The 13,162-nt window shown below is 35.0% G+C and overlaps 1 protein-coding gene across 1 annotated transcript in view; it reads right to left on the bottom strand.

Annotated features, from left to right (window-relative positions):
• Window positions 1-2,132: 2,132 nt before the first annotated feature.
• The window catches only part of sun1b (Sad1 and UNC84 domain containing 1b), a 29,078-nt gene continuing 18,048 nt past the window's right edge, over window positions 2,133-13,162 (bottom strand). The window contains exons 7-23 of the mRNA XM_042732525.1: window positions 12,549-12,663; window positions 12,198-12,296; window positions 10,177-10,284; window positions 9,826-9,924; window positions 9,392-9,485; window positions 9,170-9,228; window positions 7,581-7,774; window positions 7,211-7,471; window positions 6,419-6,511; window positions 5,775-5,818; window positions 5,539-5,683; window positions 5,187-5,453; window positions 4,364-4,448; window positions 4,141-4,281; window positions 3,838-4,010; window positions 3,607-3,699; window positions 2,133-2,231 (exon numbers count right to left, since the gene is read on the bottom strand). Of these exons, the coding sequence (XP_042588459.1) occupies window positions 2,133-2,231; window positions 3,607-3,699; window positions 3,838-4,010; window positions 4,141-4,281; window positions 4,364-4,448; window positions 5,187-5,453; window positions 5,539-5,683; window positions 5,775-5,818; window positions 6,419-6,511; window positions 7,211-7,471; window positions 7,581-7,774; window positions 9,170-9,228; window positions 9,392-9,485; window positions 9,826-9,924; window positions 10,177-10,284; window positions 12,198-12,296; window positions 12,549-12,663 (2,169 nt within the window). The remainder of the gene's footprint in view (window positions 2,232-3,606; window positions 3,700-3,837; window positions 4,011-4,140; window positions 4,282-4,363; window positions 4,449-5,186; window positions 5,454-5,538; window positions 5,684-5,774; window positions 5,819-6,418; window positions 6,512-7,210; window positions 7,472-7,580; window positions 7,775-9,169; window positions 9,229-9,391; window positions 9,486-9,825; window positions 9,925-10,176; window positions 10,285-12,197; window positions 12,297-12,548; window positions 12,664-13,162) is intronic.

Here is a 13,162-nt window from a genome sequence, read left to right as displayed (position 1 = left end):
GACAAAACCACCCTGGCACATCTACAACAACATGGCCACTGTTGGTAGACTACTGGTAATTTTCTGTAGGATCTGCCAGTAGACTACTGGTAATTTTCTGTAGGATCTGCCAGTAATTATTTATTAAGGGTATATGACCTCATTAAACATTTTTGTCAAATACCCAATTACCTTCCAAAAAATTATCTACAACTAATTTGATCATTTCTGATAATACTCATGGTATCTTGCAGTGGAAACCATGTAGACTTTTTCTTCCATTTTTTCAGCAACAAATGTTAGGCTATGTACTTATATATTATAATAAATATGCATAATTACATGCATATAAAATATAGAAACCTATTTACTTTTTTTAAATATCATTACTTTTTTAAACTTATTTTAAACACTCATTATAAAAACAAACAAACAAATAAAAATAATTCAACTACAAATATCATCAAAATTAAAAAACATTACTATATTAAAACAAAAGCATCTTACAAAAACACACTGCACAAAGTCCTATTTCTTAGCTAAATTTCCATAAAATAAATAGTGATGAACAACGCATCTTGGGCAAAAGACACACTGGCGCTTATAGCACAGTCCTATTTCTTAGCTAAATTTCCATAAAATAAATAGTGATGAACAACTCAATAATATTTTACAAACGGACTCTTTTAGGTCAACACAGCGTTGACGCATAAATAATATAAAACAAAACAAAAATTAAATAAAAATAACCAAATAATAATATATGAAACTTACAACTCACATATAAACACAAAAAAGACAAAACAATCCACTATAAACAATAACCTAAAAAACACAAAAACACAACAAAAAGGAAAATGATGACAGGGCGCACCCCTTTATGTAAAATAAACACTGATATAAGTCGATTAAAAAAGGTCTAATTACAATAAGTTACATTCCTGCAGAGTATCATGACTGTGATATGACTACTTATGAGAAACAAATAACTGAGTCAGTGTTTTATGTCCAGTTTTGTTCAAATGTACACATATTAGTCCACATGCGGTCCATAAACATCCCTTCCCTTCTCTGGAAAACCAACTAGTGTCTCCTGCAATTTATGGCTATTATGAGAGAAAAAAATACAAATAAAAAATCCCGTTAATAAGCATTAAATGAAGTGCCTGTTGTACAAAAAACTTGTCTGGGTCAAATAGTCCTATCTCTTATATAATATCCAGATAATAAATATATATCATATACATATCAATAGTATATATAAATAGATCTTTATATCAATATATATTTCAATATTACGAACCCCTTACTTTTCAAACAATAATAAAAAAAATCTAACAGGCTATTACAATGTTTTTTTATTTTTTTATTTCATTAATAATAATAAGAATAATATAATAATAATAAAAAAAAAACACACATACAAAAAAAGAAAAAGATGAAAGAAAGCTCGCCTTAAGAAAATAAACACTGATTTTGTGCTTAAAAAGGTTTTACAATAAGTTAAATAGTGTCACAAATGTGACTGTGAAAAATCTGAAGAGACCCTAAAAAGGATTGAGTTTTTGTAAAGTTTTTTTCAAATGAACATATTAAGTTAAAGCGGCAGTGACCAGTGGACGAGGCTGAAGTCAAGCTTGGATACTTACACAACCAACAAACACTCCCTCTTCTAGCTGATGACTAGTTAAAGCGGCAGTGACCAGTGGACGAGGCTGAAGTCAAGCTTGGATACTTACACTAGTGTGTCCTGAACCTCACGCCTCTCTACATTCAGGAAACAAAGGAAAACAAAAACAAAACAATGTACACAGATTGAGAGAAGCATGTTCTGTCTGAAGGCACAGATACCTCTACGGGTGAGAGCGCATGGGGGCAGGAGCGTAATACAGGGCCCAGCTAAAAGGGCATGAATCAGTGCAAGAACAGGGACCCTTTAGCCTAAACACACTTCAACTCCCCACCATCCACCATTCAAATCAGAAACACACTGCTCTTTCCCACTGTGCTCCTTTTAACTCTGTTTCAGCCATCATTCGCATTAGAGTCTTAAAAATGTAGCTGCAAGCCCAGTTTTGTCCGTGCTGCATCAAAGTCTGAGCGTTTCCTGTATGTACATAAAGGGTTATCTAGTAATGTACAGCGAGGCCTGATTACGGAACTCTGAAGCGATACAGGCAGGTGTATTCAGGATGACCCCAGTTCGACAGCACTCGCATCTCAATGATCTGAAAGGCCTTGTCATTCTTCTCCTAGAGAGAAAAAGAAAAGGCAAAATGAAACGTGGTCAGAACTTCAAAATTGCATTATAACAAAAATGAAACGTGGTCAGAACTTCATTGTAGCTTCATTCCAAAACCCAGTAAGCAACATAATGAAAATGAAACTACATAAATGACTGGTATGAACAAAGTGCATGGAAGACTCAATTTACAATGTATTCCAACTGCTTGCAAACTCTGAATATTTCCTAAAAAAACAAAACACACAATGCTGAGATAAGTTAACCAAAACTAAAAACAAAGAACAAAAAAAAAAAAAAGAAAAAAAAATAAATACGTAAAATAAACAAAATATAATCACAAAAAAATTATTTTCACAGCTGCTTCCTACCTTTTGGAATGTCCTCATTTTATTTTCACAGCTGCTTCCTACCTTTTGGAATGTCCTCATTTTATTTTCAAATTCCATTTTATTTGTTTTCCCAAATTTTTGCATTTTCTGTTTTAACATGTTTAATTAAATTTTATTAGCCAAAAAGGATGTCTAATTAAGTTCATTCATAAAAAAAACATTAACAATTGAACAACCTATTAAAATTTTAACAGTATATTTAATAGTGCCTTATTAAATGTGTTTAATCATTTCAGAAATTCTGTGTTGTCTTTTAATTTTTTTTGAATACTGTTTTAAAACAGTTAAGTTTCTTATCAAAAAACAGTGATAATAAAATGAATGCATACAATTTTAACAAATTAAATCAGTCTTGTCAAATTCATTTCCACAATTCACTTTTTGGCAAACAAAGTGCTGCACAATAGAGGTTTACTGTTTAAATGAAAACAAAGATGAAAAATGGTGTGATATTCCTTTAAAAAGAATTTTAGAATTATTTATATTATTATTGCTATTATTTCTTTGAGAAGTACATTCTAATACACAGTATTTCCTTCATAATTTCTTCAAGTTAAACTGAACTTTTATTTTGACAGGTTTTCCAGAAGAGCTTTGAGTGTGTCTAATTTTCCAGCTGCTCTGGAGATGAAGTTCATGTGTCCACGCTCACACACACTCGAGAATCTGAAAAAAACACACGCTCTCATACAATGAGACGGCAGACGCTGAAAACACCACAAGTGTCACACTCGCTCGAGTATTTGTAGCAGATGAAACTGTGGCGCTCATTCGCACAAAGAACACATGCAGACTTCATATTAAATAGCAGTCTTATTTTGTGCTCTAATAGTATTTACAGACACTAGTCCATATCATGATTTGTTTAAAATGTACAGCCCTACTTTTGATCTATTCATCAGAATTTGGCCAAATTGTGAACATTCCATGTTATACACTAAATTCCATTTTTATGACAGCGATTATGCTCCTTCTGAATATTCCATATTTTACCAGAACTGGGAAGATCTGGAGTGATTCTCCATCTTCTTGATAAGTGTAGTCACCCAGCAGTTTCCCTTCCTCCTGGTATTCGTCATCCAACCCCTGCAGACTCACACATCAAAAAACACTTAACTAAAAACATCTTACAAAAAAAATACTCAAAAGCACAAAACATTAAAAATCAATAAATAAAGCGTGTTAATACATGCAAGTACACAAGACACAAGTGTGCATTCTTACAAAGACAGAGAATCGTCGTGGTGCGCTGCTGACGTTTCCAGAAGGAGAGAGGCTTTTGGGAATATGCTCCAGGCAGAAGGAGGTAGGGACCACACTTAAACAGAGCCTGATCACCAGATAACCTTGGGAGCCTTTAAACGCCCAGCAGTTTCCTGGGTACATGTCCGGCTGTAAGGCAGACAGAAAATCACATCATACATATCACCTACAAGCTTTCAATATCAAGACTCTATCCACCGCTATCTATCGGTGATGCATTAACTGATATACTGTTATGTATGATGCTAGTAATTAATGGTTTGATGATGACACGTGGCGACTGCGAGAAGTACCACAGCGGGATTCCAAACAGGCTGAAGTACCACAGCGGGATTCCAAACAGGCTCATGAGTGCTGTTTTTGTCTCGTACGTCTCAGAACAGCGCGTGCTGAGGATACTGCCACCTGCACACACACGGGTCTCACGTAAAAACCTCTTTGAAGGGCCAGTGATGTTCACATGTATGTGTTTTGTAGACGCGCTTACCTCCAGACTCCAGAGCGTAGTCCACCTGTCCGGTGCGATCCTCAGAGTACAGCTTCAGCGCACGCTGGACGATCAGCTGGACTTGCTGAGAAACACAGTCATTAGTAGAAGAGAGATTTAAATAACAATGATATGTTAACAAAAAAACAAAACCAAACATAAACCCATAAATCAATTTTCATTTGCTCCAGATCAAAAAATACACACACATTCACAAAATATCACAAAAATACTAACACACACACACCTTCTCGACATCACAATATTGAAATGATAATAGAGACTATATTAAAAAAGAGAGAAGAATTATACACTTCCCTTTTAAGTTTTTTGTTCAACAAGGCAGCATTTTTTTGATCAAAAATACAGTAAGACTGTAGATATTGTGAAATATTATTAAAATTTTTAAAATATCTATTTTCCACTTTAATATATATTAAGATATCATTTATTCATGTGGCCAAAGCTGAATTTTCAGCATCACTACTGCAGTCTTCAGTGTCACATGATCCTTCAGAAATTATACTAATATACTGATTTGCTGCTCAAGAAATATTAATTATAATTGTCAAGGCCAAAAAAAAAAAAAGTTTTGATGCTTATTATTTTTAAGAAAACGGTGATCCATTTTTACTGTGATACTGTCTTTGATGAATAGAAAGTTCATCTTTTGTAACATTATAAATGTCTTTATTATCACTTTTGATCAATTTAATGCATCCTTGTTGAATAAAAGTATTTATTTGTTTCAAATAAAAGAACTAATCTTACTGACCCCAAACTTTTGAACACTAGGTGTATAACAAAACAACAGTTGTAGTACCTCCTCTGACATCCCAGCAGCCCCGGCGGTGTGGGCAACGGTCTGAGTAACTGTTTCAGCTGAGAACTGCTGCTGTTTGCTCTCCTGCAGCTGCAGGGACAGATTTCCCAGAATGCTGCGCTCCAGGGCCATGAGGGTCGCGGTGAGGTCAGAGGAGCGTGTGTACTGAGAAGCCAGCCAGGGCAGCAGCGGCTCGGGAATCTCTGCTTCACCTCCGTCACGACCGTACAACAGAGCGTACAACTGTTCCTTCACCTGCGCTGACACCTGGACAAGAGATTTGATTTTATATACATAAATAAGTGAAATAGCAGGATAAATGTATTATGTGCCGTATATAAACATTACATACGGTCTCATGTATGGTGTCGAGTTGGTCACATTTCCCTTTACATCCCATCAACCCTTGCAGGTCTCCTCTGATGCGGCCCAGCTCTGCTTCCAACCTCTGAACCTCAGAGAGCAAAGCTTCATGCTTCTCCTGAGAGACTCCAACACTGCAGCGGGAAACACAGGAGCAGACATTAATACTCAGACAGGAGGAGCCCAAAACAAGCATTTTAGCTGGTGATGTATTAGCATGTCTACCTGACAGGAGCCTGCATTGGAGTCTGCTGTGTTAGATGGATTTCCTTTGATTGAGAAGAACATTGAGACAGAATTAGGTACACACATGTTTAGAAATAGTATTTTATTAGCATTTTTTATGTTAGTAAGAATGATTTTAAAAAAATGCATTATATTGATCAAAAGTGGCAGGAAAATATTATCAGTAATAAGAAATGTTTCTAACAGAAATATTTCTGAAGAATCATATCACACAAAAAACCAAAAAAAATAAATATTAATAAACATTTAACAATCAAATAAATACAGCTTTGGTGAGTGTGAGACACAAACTCACTCACAGAAAATGCATTCATAAATATTCACATATCGTAACAGTTACTGTATTTTTAATGATATTTCACATAAGTGATAACACCAGCAACTTACTGACCCCAAACCTTTCAACAGTTGTGTAGGGCATTTAAAAAAAAAAAGCAAAATCATCCGTAACAATTAAAAAGTACATAGCAAAAAAAAACAAACCAGAAAATTAAAAACAGCATCATAAAACTGAAAAAATGTTAGAAAAACCTCATATATACAGATTTCTGAGGACATGGGAGAACAATCTCTAAACTGTCATTTCAGTCATTGTCATAAAAGTGTAAGAGTGTGTGATATACCTCAGTTCTAGAGTTCAGGTTCTTCAGCAGCAGTTCCAGCTCTGCTAGTCGCGCTTCAAGACTCGCCTGATGCTGCGCATGCTGTTCCTCAGCCTGGAAGAAAAAACACTACATAACTGATAACAACTAGACAAAATACTGTACTTTAACAGTTGTTAGAGAAGCAAGACATTTTCTCAGGGAAATATCTCTTCAAAACATTCATGAAGTTTCTGGATAAAATCATTGCCTAGTAACATTAAAAGCGGGACTTTCAAATATGCTTAAATTTTATTTTGTATTTATTATTTTTTGTTTACTTTATATCCATATATTTTTATATTCATTAAAAAACAAACAAAAAATACAAATAAAAATATTAAAAAAAAACAATAATAACAAAAAAAAAATTTCATAATAAAATCAAAAAAAAAAACAAATATAAATAACTACATAATATAATAACAATAACATTTTGTTGTGTGAATAGAATTTGACATTTTTTTTTTTTTTTTTAAGAAAAATCTATCATTTTTTGTAACGTTTATGTTAAGTCTTTACATTTTATTATTATTTTTTGTAACGTTTATGTTAAGTCTTTACATTTTATTATTATTATTTTTTTTAAGGAAAAACATCTAATAATGAAGAAATACATTAACAAAAAAATTAAACTTTTTTGTGACCACTTTGGAAGTGAAAATAACATCATTTTTGAAGTGAATATAACTAAAAAGATCAAAACTAAGAAAACAAGCTAAAAGAGAATATGAAACCTAATGGGTAAAACACAAGATGAGCACACATTCTGACCTCCGCCCTGCTAACCTCTACTCTCTCCATCTCTCCCTTAAGTGCGGTGAACTTGGGCTCCAGGAGCTGAGAAACCCACAGGCTGAGACTCTCTCTGTCTGTCCGTGTGTTCATCTGATCCTCAAGGGCCTGAACCAAACCAACGGCCCCCTCATGCTGCTGCTTGGCTTTCAGCTCCCCCTGCTGGACACTTTCCCACAGCGCCGCCACACGCTGCTCGAGCTGAGCCAAACGCTTGCTGTTAACAGACTCTGATGCAGCCTGAAAATGTCCCGATTAGATTTTAATTAGAATTCATGTTTTTTTTTCTTTCTCAATATCAGATTTGACTCAAGACATCATTCTATACCGACTGGTCCTGGTTTGTTACCTGTGAGATGACTGGGGGTGTGATGTGCTGTTCGTCAGCCAGTGGTTCTTTTGTGAACGAAGCTAATGCGGGTAAAGAGGGAAGAGATGGGAGAGAAGGGAGTGATGGGAAAGAAGTGACTGCTGTTTTCAACTCTGTGAAGTTTACAGCTGGAAGGAAGGACAGAGCGATGGGCGGACCGAGGTACCATAACCCTATAAACAGAGAGAAAGAGAAACTTTAAAAGACAGGATCTCTAAAAAAATCACTTGGTCTTTGATCAAAAGCTAATATAAGGGGTCTATGGACATTCTGGTACCAAAAACATAAATAAAATAAAAATCACAAAGGCACTTCTATTATTTCTAAGTTATTTCAAAGGGATTTCAGTGCTACACAGTCAAACTCAATCATGGATGTGAAGAGGGAGAAAGAAAGAGAATGTGTGTGTGTTTGTGTAATCCTGAAGAAGTGTGAACGTAATCAAGAGAATAAGCAAAACCATCTGGGTAGAACTACAGATGACTGCACAATTGTGGCTGTTCATCAGTGCCAGTGGTTTCGTGAAGGAATGTTTGGATCATTATAACACTTTCTGTGCCACTAGTGTCACCAAAATGAATTGCCTGTTTTTAATATAACTTGTCTCTGTATATTAGACTAATACGAGTATCGGAGTCTATCATATATGTATTTCAACTGTTTTAACATATATAAATATGTACAATGCTACACTTTTTGCGAAGAACACAACTAACTCTGTGATTTAAACTAATTTAAAACCGGATTAAAGCACTGATTAACAGCAGAAACAATGTGCGCAACCATACAGTCAGAAAGCCTTTCAATCAACAAATCACCATCATTTACCATGGATTTACTGTAGTAACAATAACTGCACCATGAAATTGTGGCAAATATGTGGGATATTTATATCAAATTGTATTATATTATTAATGTACATGTTTTAAATGCATTAAAGAAATAATGGAATATAATTACAATTTTGTTTGTGATTAAGCTATGGCGTTTGTGCATTTATTTTTACCATGGTATTGAGGTGTTGTTTTGTCATGAAAACCAAATTTGAATAAAACTCAAACAGTCAGAATAATAACATTTCACCGTATAAAAATGAGGTTGTTACAATTTTTACTATTTTACAGATGTTACTGTTTTTCATAATGAACATACATTTACATCTGCATCCTAACTCAAGCTACTGCCAAATGTGCATTTCTTAGAGACAAATAAAAATGTAATATTATTAATATTGCAGGCTGCACTGCAAACTGTGAAGATACACATCACCAAAATCAGACAACACAAACCTGTTTCATGATTTGAAACAATATCCATACAGAAACTAAGCAATTAATTTTTCTATTAAGATATTTAACTTGTTAAGGAAAAAAGTGTTATATCTGACCATAAAGAGTAGTTTAAAACTACAATTAACGGTCTGGTTCCTACTTTCACATAGGAGAAATAAAGATTTGATATTTATCATAATTATCGATATCATCCAATTTGAACATTTTTATTGTGGTATTTTTTTGGGCCATATCAGCATTTAAATGAATTACAAATCAGTCTGATTAAAATCTCACCGAGCAGCAGAAGTAAGAGTAGCAGAAACAGAAGAAGCTTCAGTAGTTTGGGCAGACACCTGACAGACAGAGAGAAAATACTCTCAAAAACAACATTTATCATATGCACACGAATCACAATATTTGCAAAAAAATTACCAGCACATCACATGATTATAGTGCATTAAAAAGAACCAAGAAAGACAATATTTATATTAAAGATTAAACACTTCAAACTTTTACCTGGTGAGAAGAAAGACGTTGATCAGAGACATGAGCGCGACCAGCTGATACCATCCTGTTCCCAGCCACCAGAAGGCGCCAGTCGCTGCTTTCCCTGTTCAGAGCACATGTGCAAGAGCAGAAGAGGAAGTTATATGGAGTGAAAGTTAGTCCAAGTGCAACATGACAGGTTTAAATGGTTTAGGGAAGATAATTATTAGCCAAAGATTCAGAAACAGAGACGGATGGACTGGAACCACCACAGCTGAGAAGCTAAGAAAGGAAGTGCTGGTTAAAATGATATGAGTCTTCAGACAGAAGTGATGTGGGTTCACTGTGCTTAAAAAAGCGATCAAGTCAAATATATGTGAAAGTCTAATAAGCCACACTGATGTGAGGGAAAGGAGAAAGCAAGAGACAAAGACAAGCATGCTGGAGTCTGAATTTATATCAACCTGGAGAACACACTGCCAACCACAGAACGGACTTCAGCTTCCGGGTCACAAACGCACCGGCCGAGCCGAAACCTCGGCAAACCCGCAGAAGCCCGTAACCTGGGTGTGTACCGTTAAAACAGAACACAATCAGACAACATCCTGTGATCCAATCCATCTTTCTACCCCCACCAAATTTCTTGCATTTCAGTTTTTACACAGTAGCAAATTCTTTCAGCTAACAAATGGACAGAAAACAAATATTGTCATGAAACCTTGTGAAAAGATGACACTCAAAAACATCTCTACTGGAATGAGACACTGAAGTCGACGTCTACTGGGAAGGTGTGTAAAGATCTGAAGGTGTATAACCTGTGTAAGAAACAAGGGCCCACAAGGCTGCGTATACATGGCGGGTGTAGGAATAGCGTTTATGCTCCGCGTTCATTTCCATGTGCTGTTTTCCTTTACAGTCATCACCTGAAAATCAGCAGTGGCCACAACATCAGCATCAAAGATGTATATGTTTTCAGTTTGATCACAGTACATGAATGGAAATAATATAAATGAGTAAATTCAAAACAATAAACTACTGTTCAAAAGTTTGGGGTCAGTTAAATATACTTTTAAAATATATTAATAATTACATTCAGCAAGGATGCATCAAGTTGATTTAAAGTGACAGTAAAGCACATTTAGAATCTTACAAAAGAGTTTCAATTCAAATTATTGCTGTTCTTTTGAAAGTTCTATGCAAAGAATCTTAAAAAAAATATTCTTGAGTTTCCACAAAAATATTCAGCAGCAACTCTTTTCAACACTGATAAGAAGAAGAGTTACTTTAAATAATTTTGATCAAATAAATGCAGCCTTGATGAGACCTAATTCAAAAACACTGTACCGTTTAAATGGTTTAGGGAAGAGAATTATTAGTCAAAGAATCAGAAACAGAGATGGATGGACTCCAGCCACCAGAGCTGAAAAGCTAAGAAAGGAAGTGCTGGTTAAAATGATTTGTCTTCAGACAGAGGTGAAGTGGGTTCACTGTAGGGATGTCAACGATTAATCGATGATCAATTAATTGTCGATAAGAGATGCAATCGATTAAGGCTGTCAATGGTCGGTTAACCGACCGATTTAATGTAGGGCTGCGTGCGGCTCATGCGCAGAACACGTGCGAGCGGCTGTGAGTGATGATGACGGTATATAAAAGCATCATCATTCATTCACAATCTACAAATTAAGCCTTTAATGTGATTTAAACTTTAAAGTACATTAAAATTGAAACAACATAAAAGTTCTTCAACATAAAAAGCAATAGAAATGTAGTAACTAAGTCATTTCATCAGATAACTGTTTCATATCGTGCGCTTTGCAGGGCTGCGGGACACAGGACAGGACAGGACAGGACAGGGAGTCTATTCATTACTACGACTTATTCATTTGTGGCAAATGTTCATGTTTCATTAATTTTGTTCCCTAAATAATTTTAACTGATTTAACTGAAATAAGGGAACAAATTAATAAATCGAACAAATTCTTAATTCATTAAATCTTTAATTTCCCTTCCCATGTTTACCACAGTAAGAGATAAGAGATTATTAAAAGTGAAAGATAATAAAATAAACCTGCAAAATTAGAGGGTTAGACTGTGAAGATTTAGGAAAAGAAACAATGCCTAAATGTTTTTGAATTTGTGGAAATTCGTGACTAACCGGCAAACCACAACAAAGCCGCGTAAATGAAGGCTATAGGCTCGAACAGCATCCAAAGGCATGGTCGCGATCTAACATTTCCTATTATTCCTCTAATAAACAAAGCTTTTATACCACTTGTCATAATCAGAGCTTATAATTTGTAAATAAATAAATAAATGCTGGATTCAAAACAGCGATTAATAGGCGCTGTGACTGACACAGACAATACGTTTTCTCACGCGCATTCAGTGATGTCACTAAACGGTGACGCCATCGTTCACAAGTTTCTGCATGGACCTCAGGGCACAGGTTTTCAAGCCCTGGGACAAAATGGGATGCTTTAAGGAAAATGTATAGCCTATATATGTAATAGCCCAACATAAAAATAACAATTTGTTTTCATGATTGTTTTTTTTTTTTAATATGCGAAATATATTCGACTTAAATAATTAAGATTGATTTAAAGCAGAAGTGCATTAATTGATCGTTAATTTAAACGACGATCGATCATGGAAATAATCGAAATTTGACATCCCTAGTTCACTGCTTGAAAAATTATCAAGTCAAATATATGCAAAAGTCTAATAAGCCAAAAAACACACTGATATGAGGGAACGGAGAAAGTAAGAAACAAAGACAAGCATGCCTGATCCAACCACAAAAGACAAGCATGCTGGAGACTGAATTTAAATTGACCTGGAGAACACACTGCCAACCACAGAACAGACTTCAGCTTCTGAGTCACGAATGCACCGGCTGAGCCGAAACCTCGGCAAACCCGCAGAAGCCCGTAACCTGAGTGTGTACCATCAAAACAGAACACAATCAGACAACATCCAGCGATCCAATCCATCTTTCTACCCCCACCAAATTTCTTTCATTTCAGTTTTTACACAGTAGCAAATTCTTTCAGCTAACAAATGGACAGAAAACAAATATTGTCATGAAAGCTTGTGAAAAGACGACACTCAAAAACATCTCTACTGGAATGAGACACTGAAGTCGACGTCTACTGGGAAGGTGTGTAAAGATCTGAAGGTGTATAACCTGTGTAAGAAACAAGGGCCCACAAGGCTGCGTATACATGGTGGGTGTAGGAATAGCGTTTATGCTCCGCTTTCATTTCCATGTGCTGTTTTCCTTTACAGTCATCACCTGAAAATCAGCAGTGGCCACAACATCAGCATCAAAGATGTATATGTTTTCAGTTTGATCACAGTACATGAATGGAAATAATATAAATGAGTAAATTCAAAATAATAAACTACTGTTCAAAAGTTTGAGGTCAGTTAAATATACTTTTAAAATAAATTAATAATTACATTCAGCAAGGATGCATTAAGTTGATTTAAAGTGACAGTAAAGCACATTTAGAATCTTACAAAAGAGTTTCATTTCAAATTATTGCTGTTCTTTTGAAAGTTCTATGCAAAGAATCTTAAAAAAAATAGAGTTTCCACAAAAATATTCAGCAGCAACTCTTTTCAACACTGATAAGATTTTTTGGTTAAGTGTATTTTTTTATCAAATAAATGCAGCCTTGATGAGACCTCATTCAAAAACATTGTACCGTTCCCAAACTTTTGAAAAGTACAGTAAATGAAAATCTCAATCTATAAAATAATACGTTCAAAATGACTGAAAACCACTGAAAATATAAC

The sequence above is a fragment of the Cyprinus carpio genome, chromosome A3 (genome assembly GCF_018340385.1).
Source record: "Cyprinus carpio isolate SPL01 chromosome A3, ASM1834038v1, whole genome shotgun sequence".
NCBI classification, from domain to species: Eukaryota; Metazoa; Chordata; class Actinopteri; order Cypriniformes; family Cyprinidae; genus Cyprinus; species Cyprinus carpio.
Note: the sequence above shows the minus strand (reverse complement) of the source record. Positions and strands in the feature narration are given on the sequence as shown.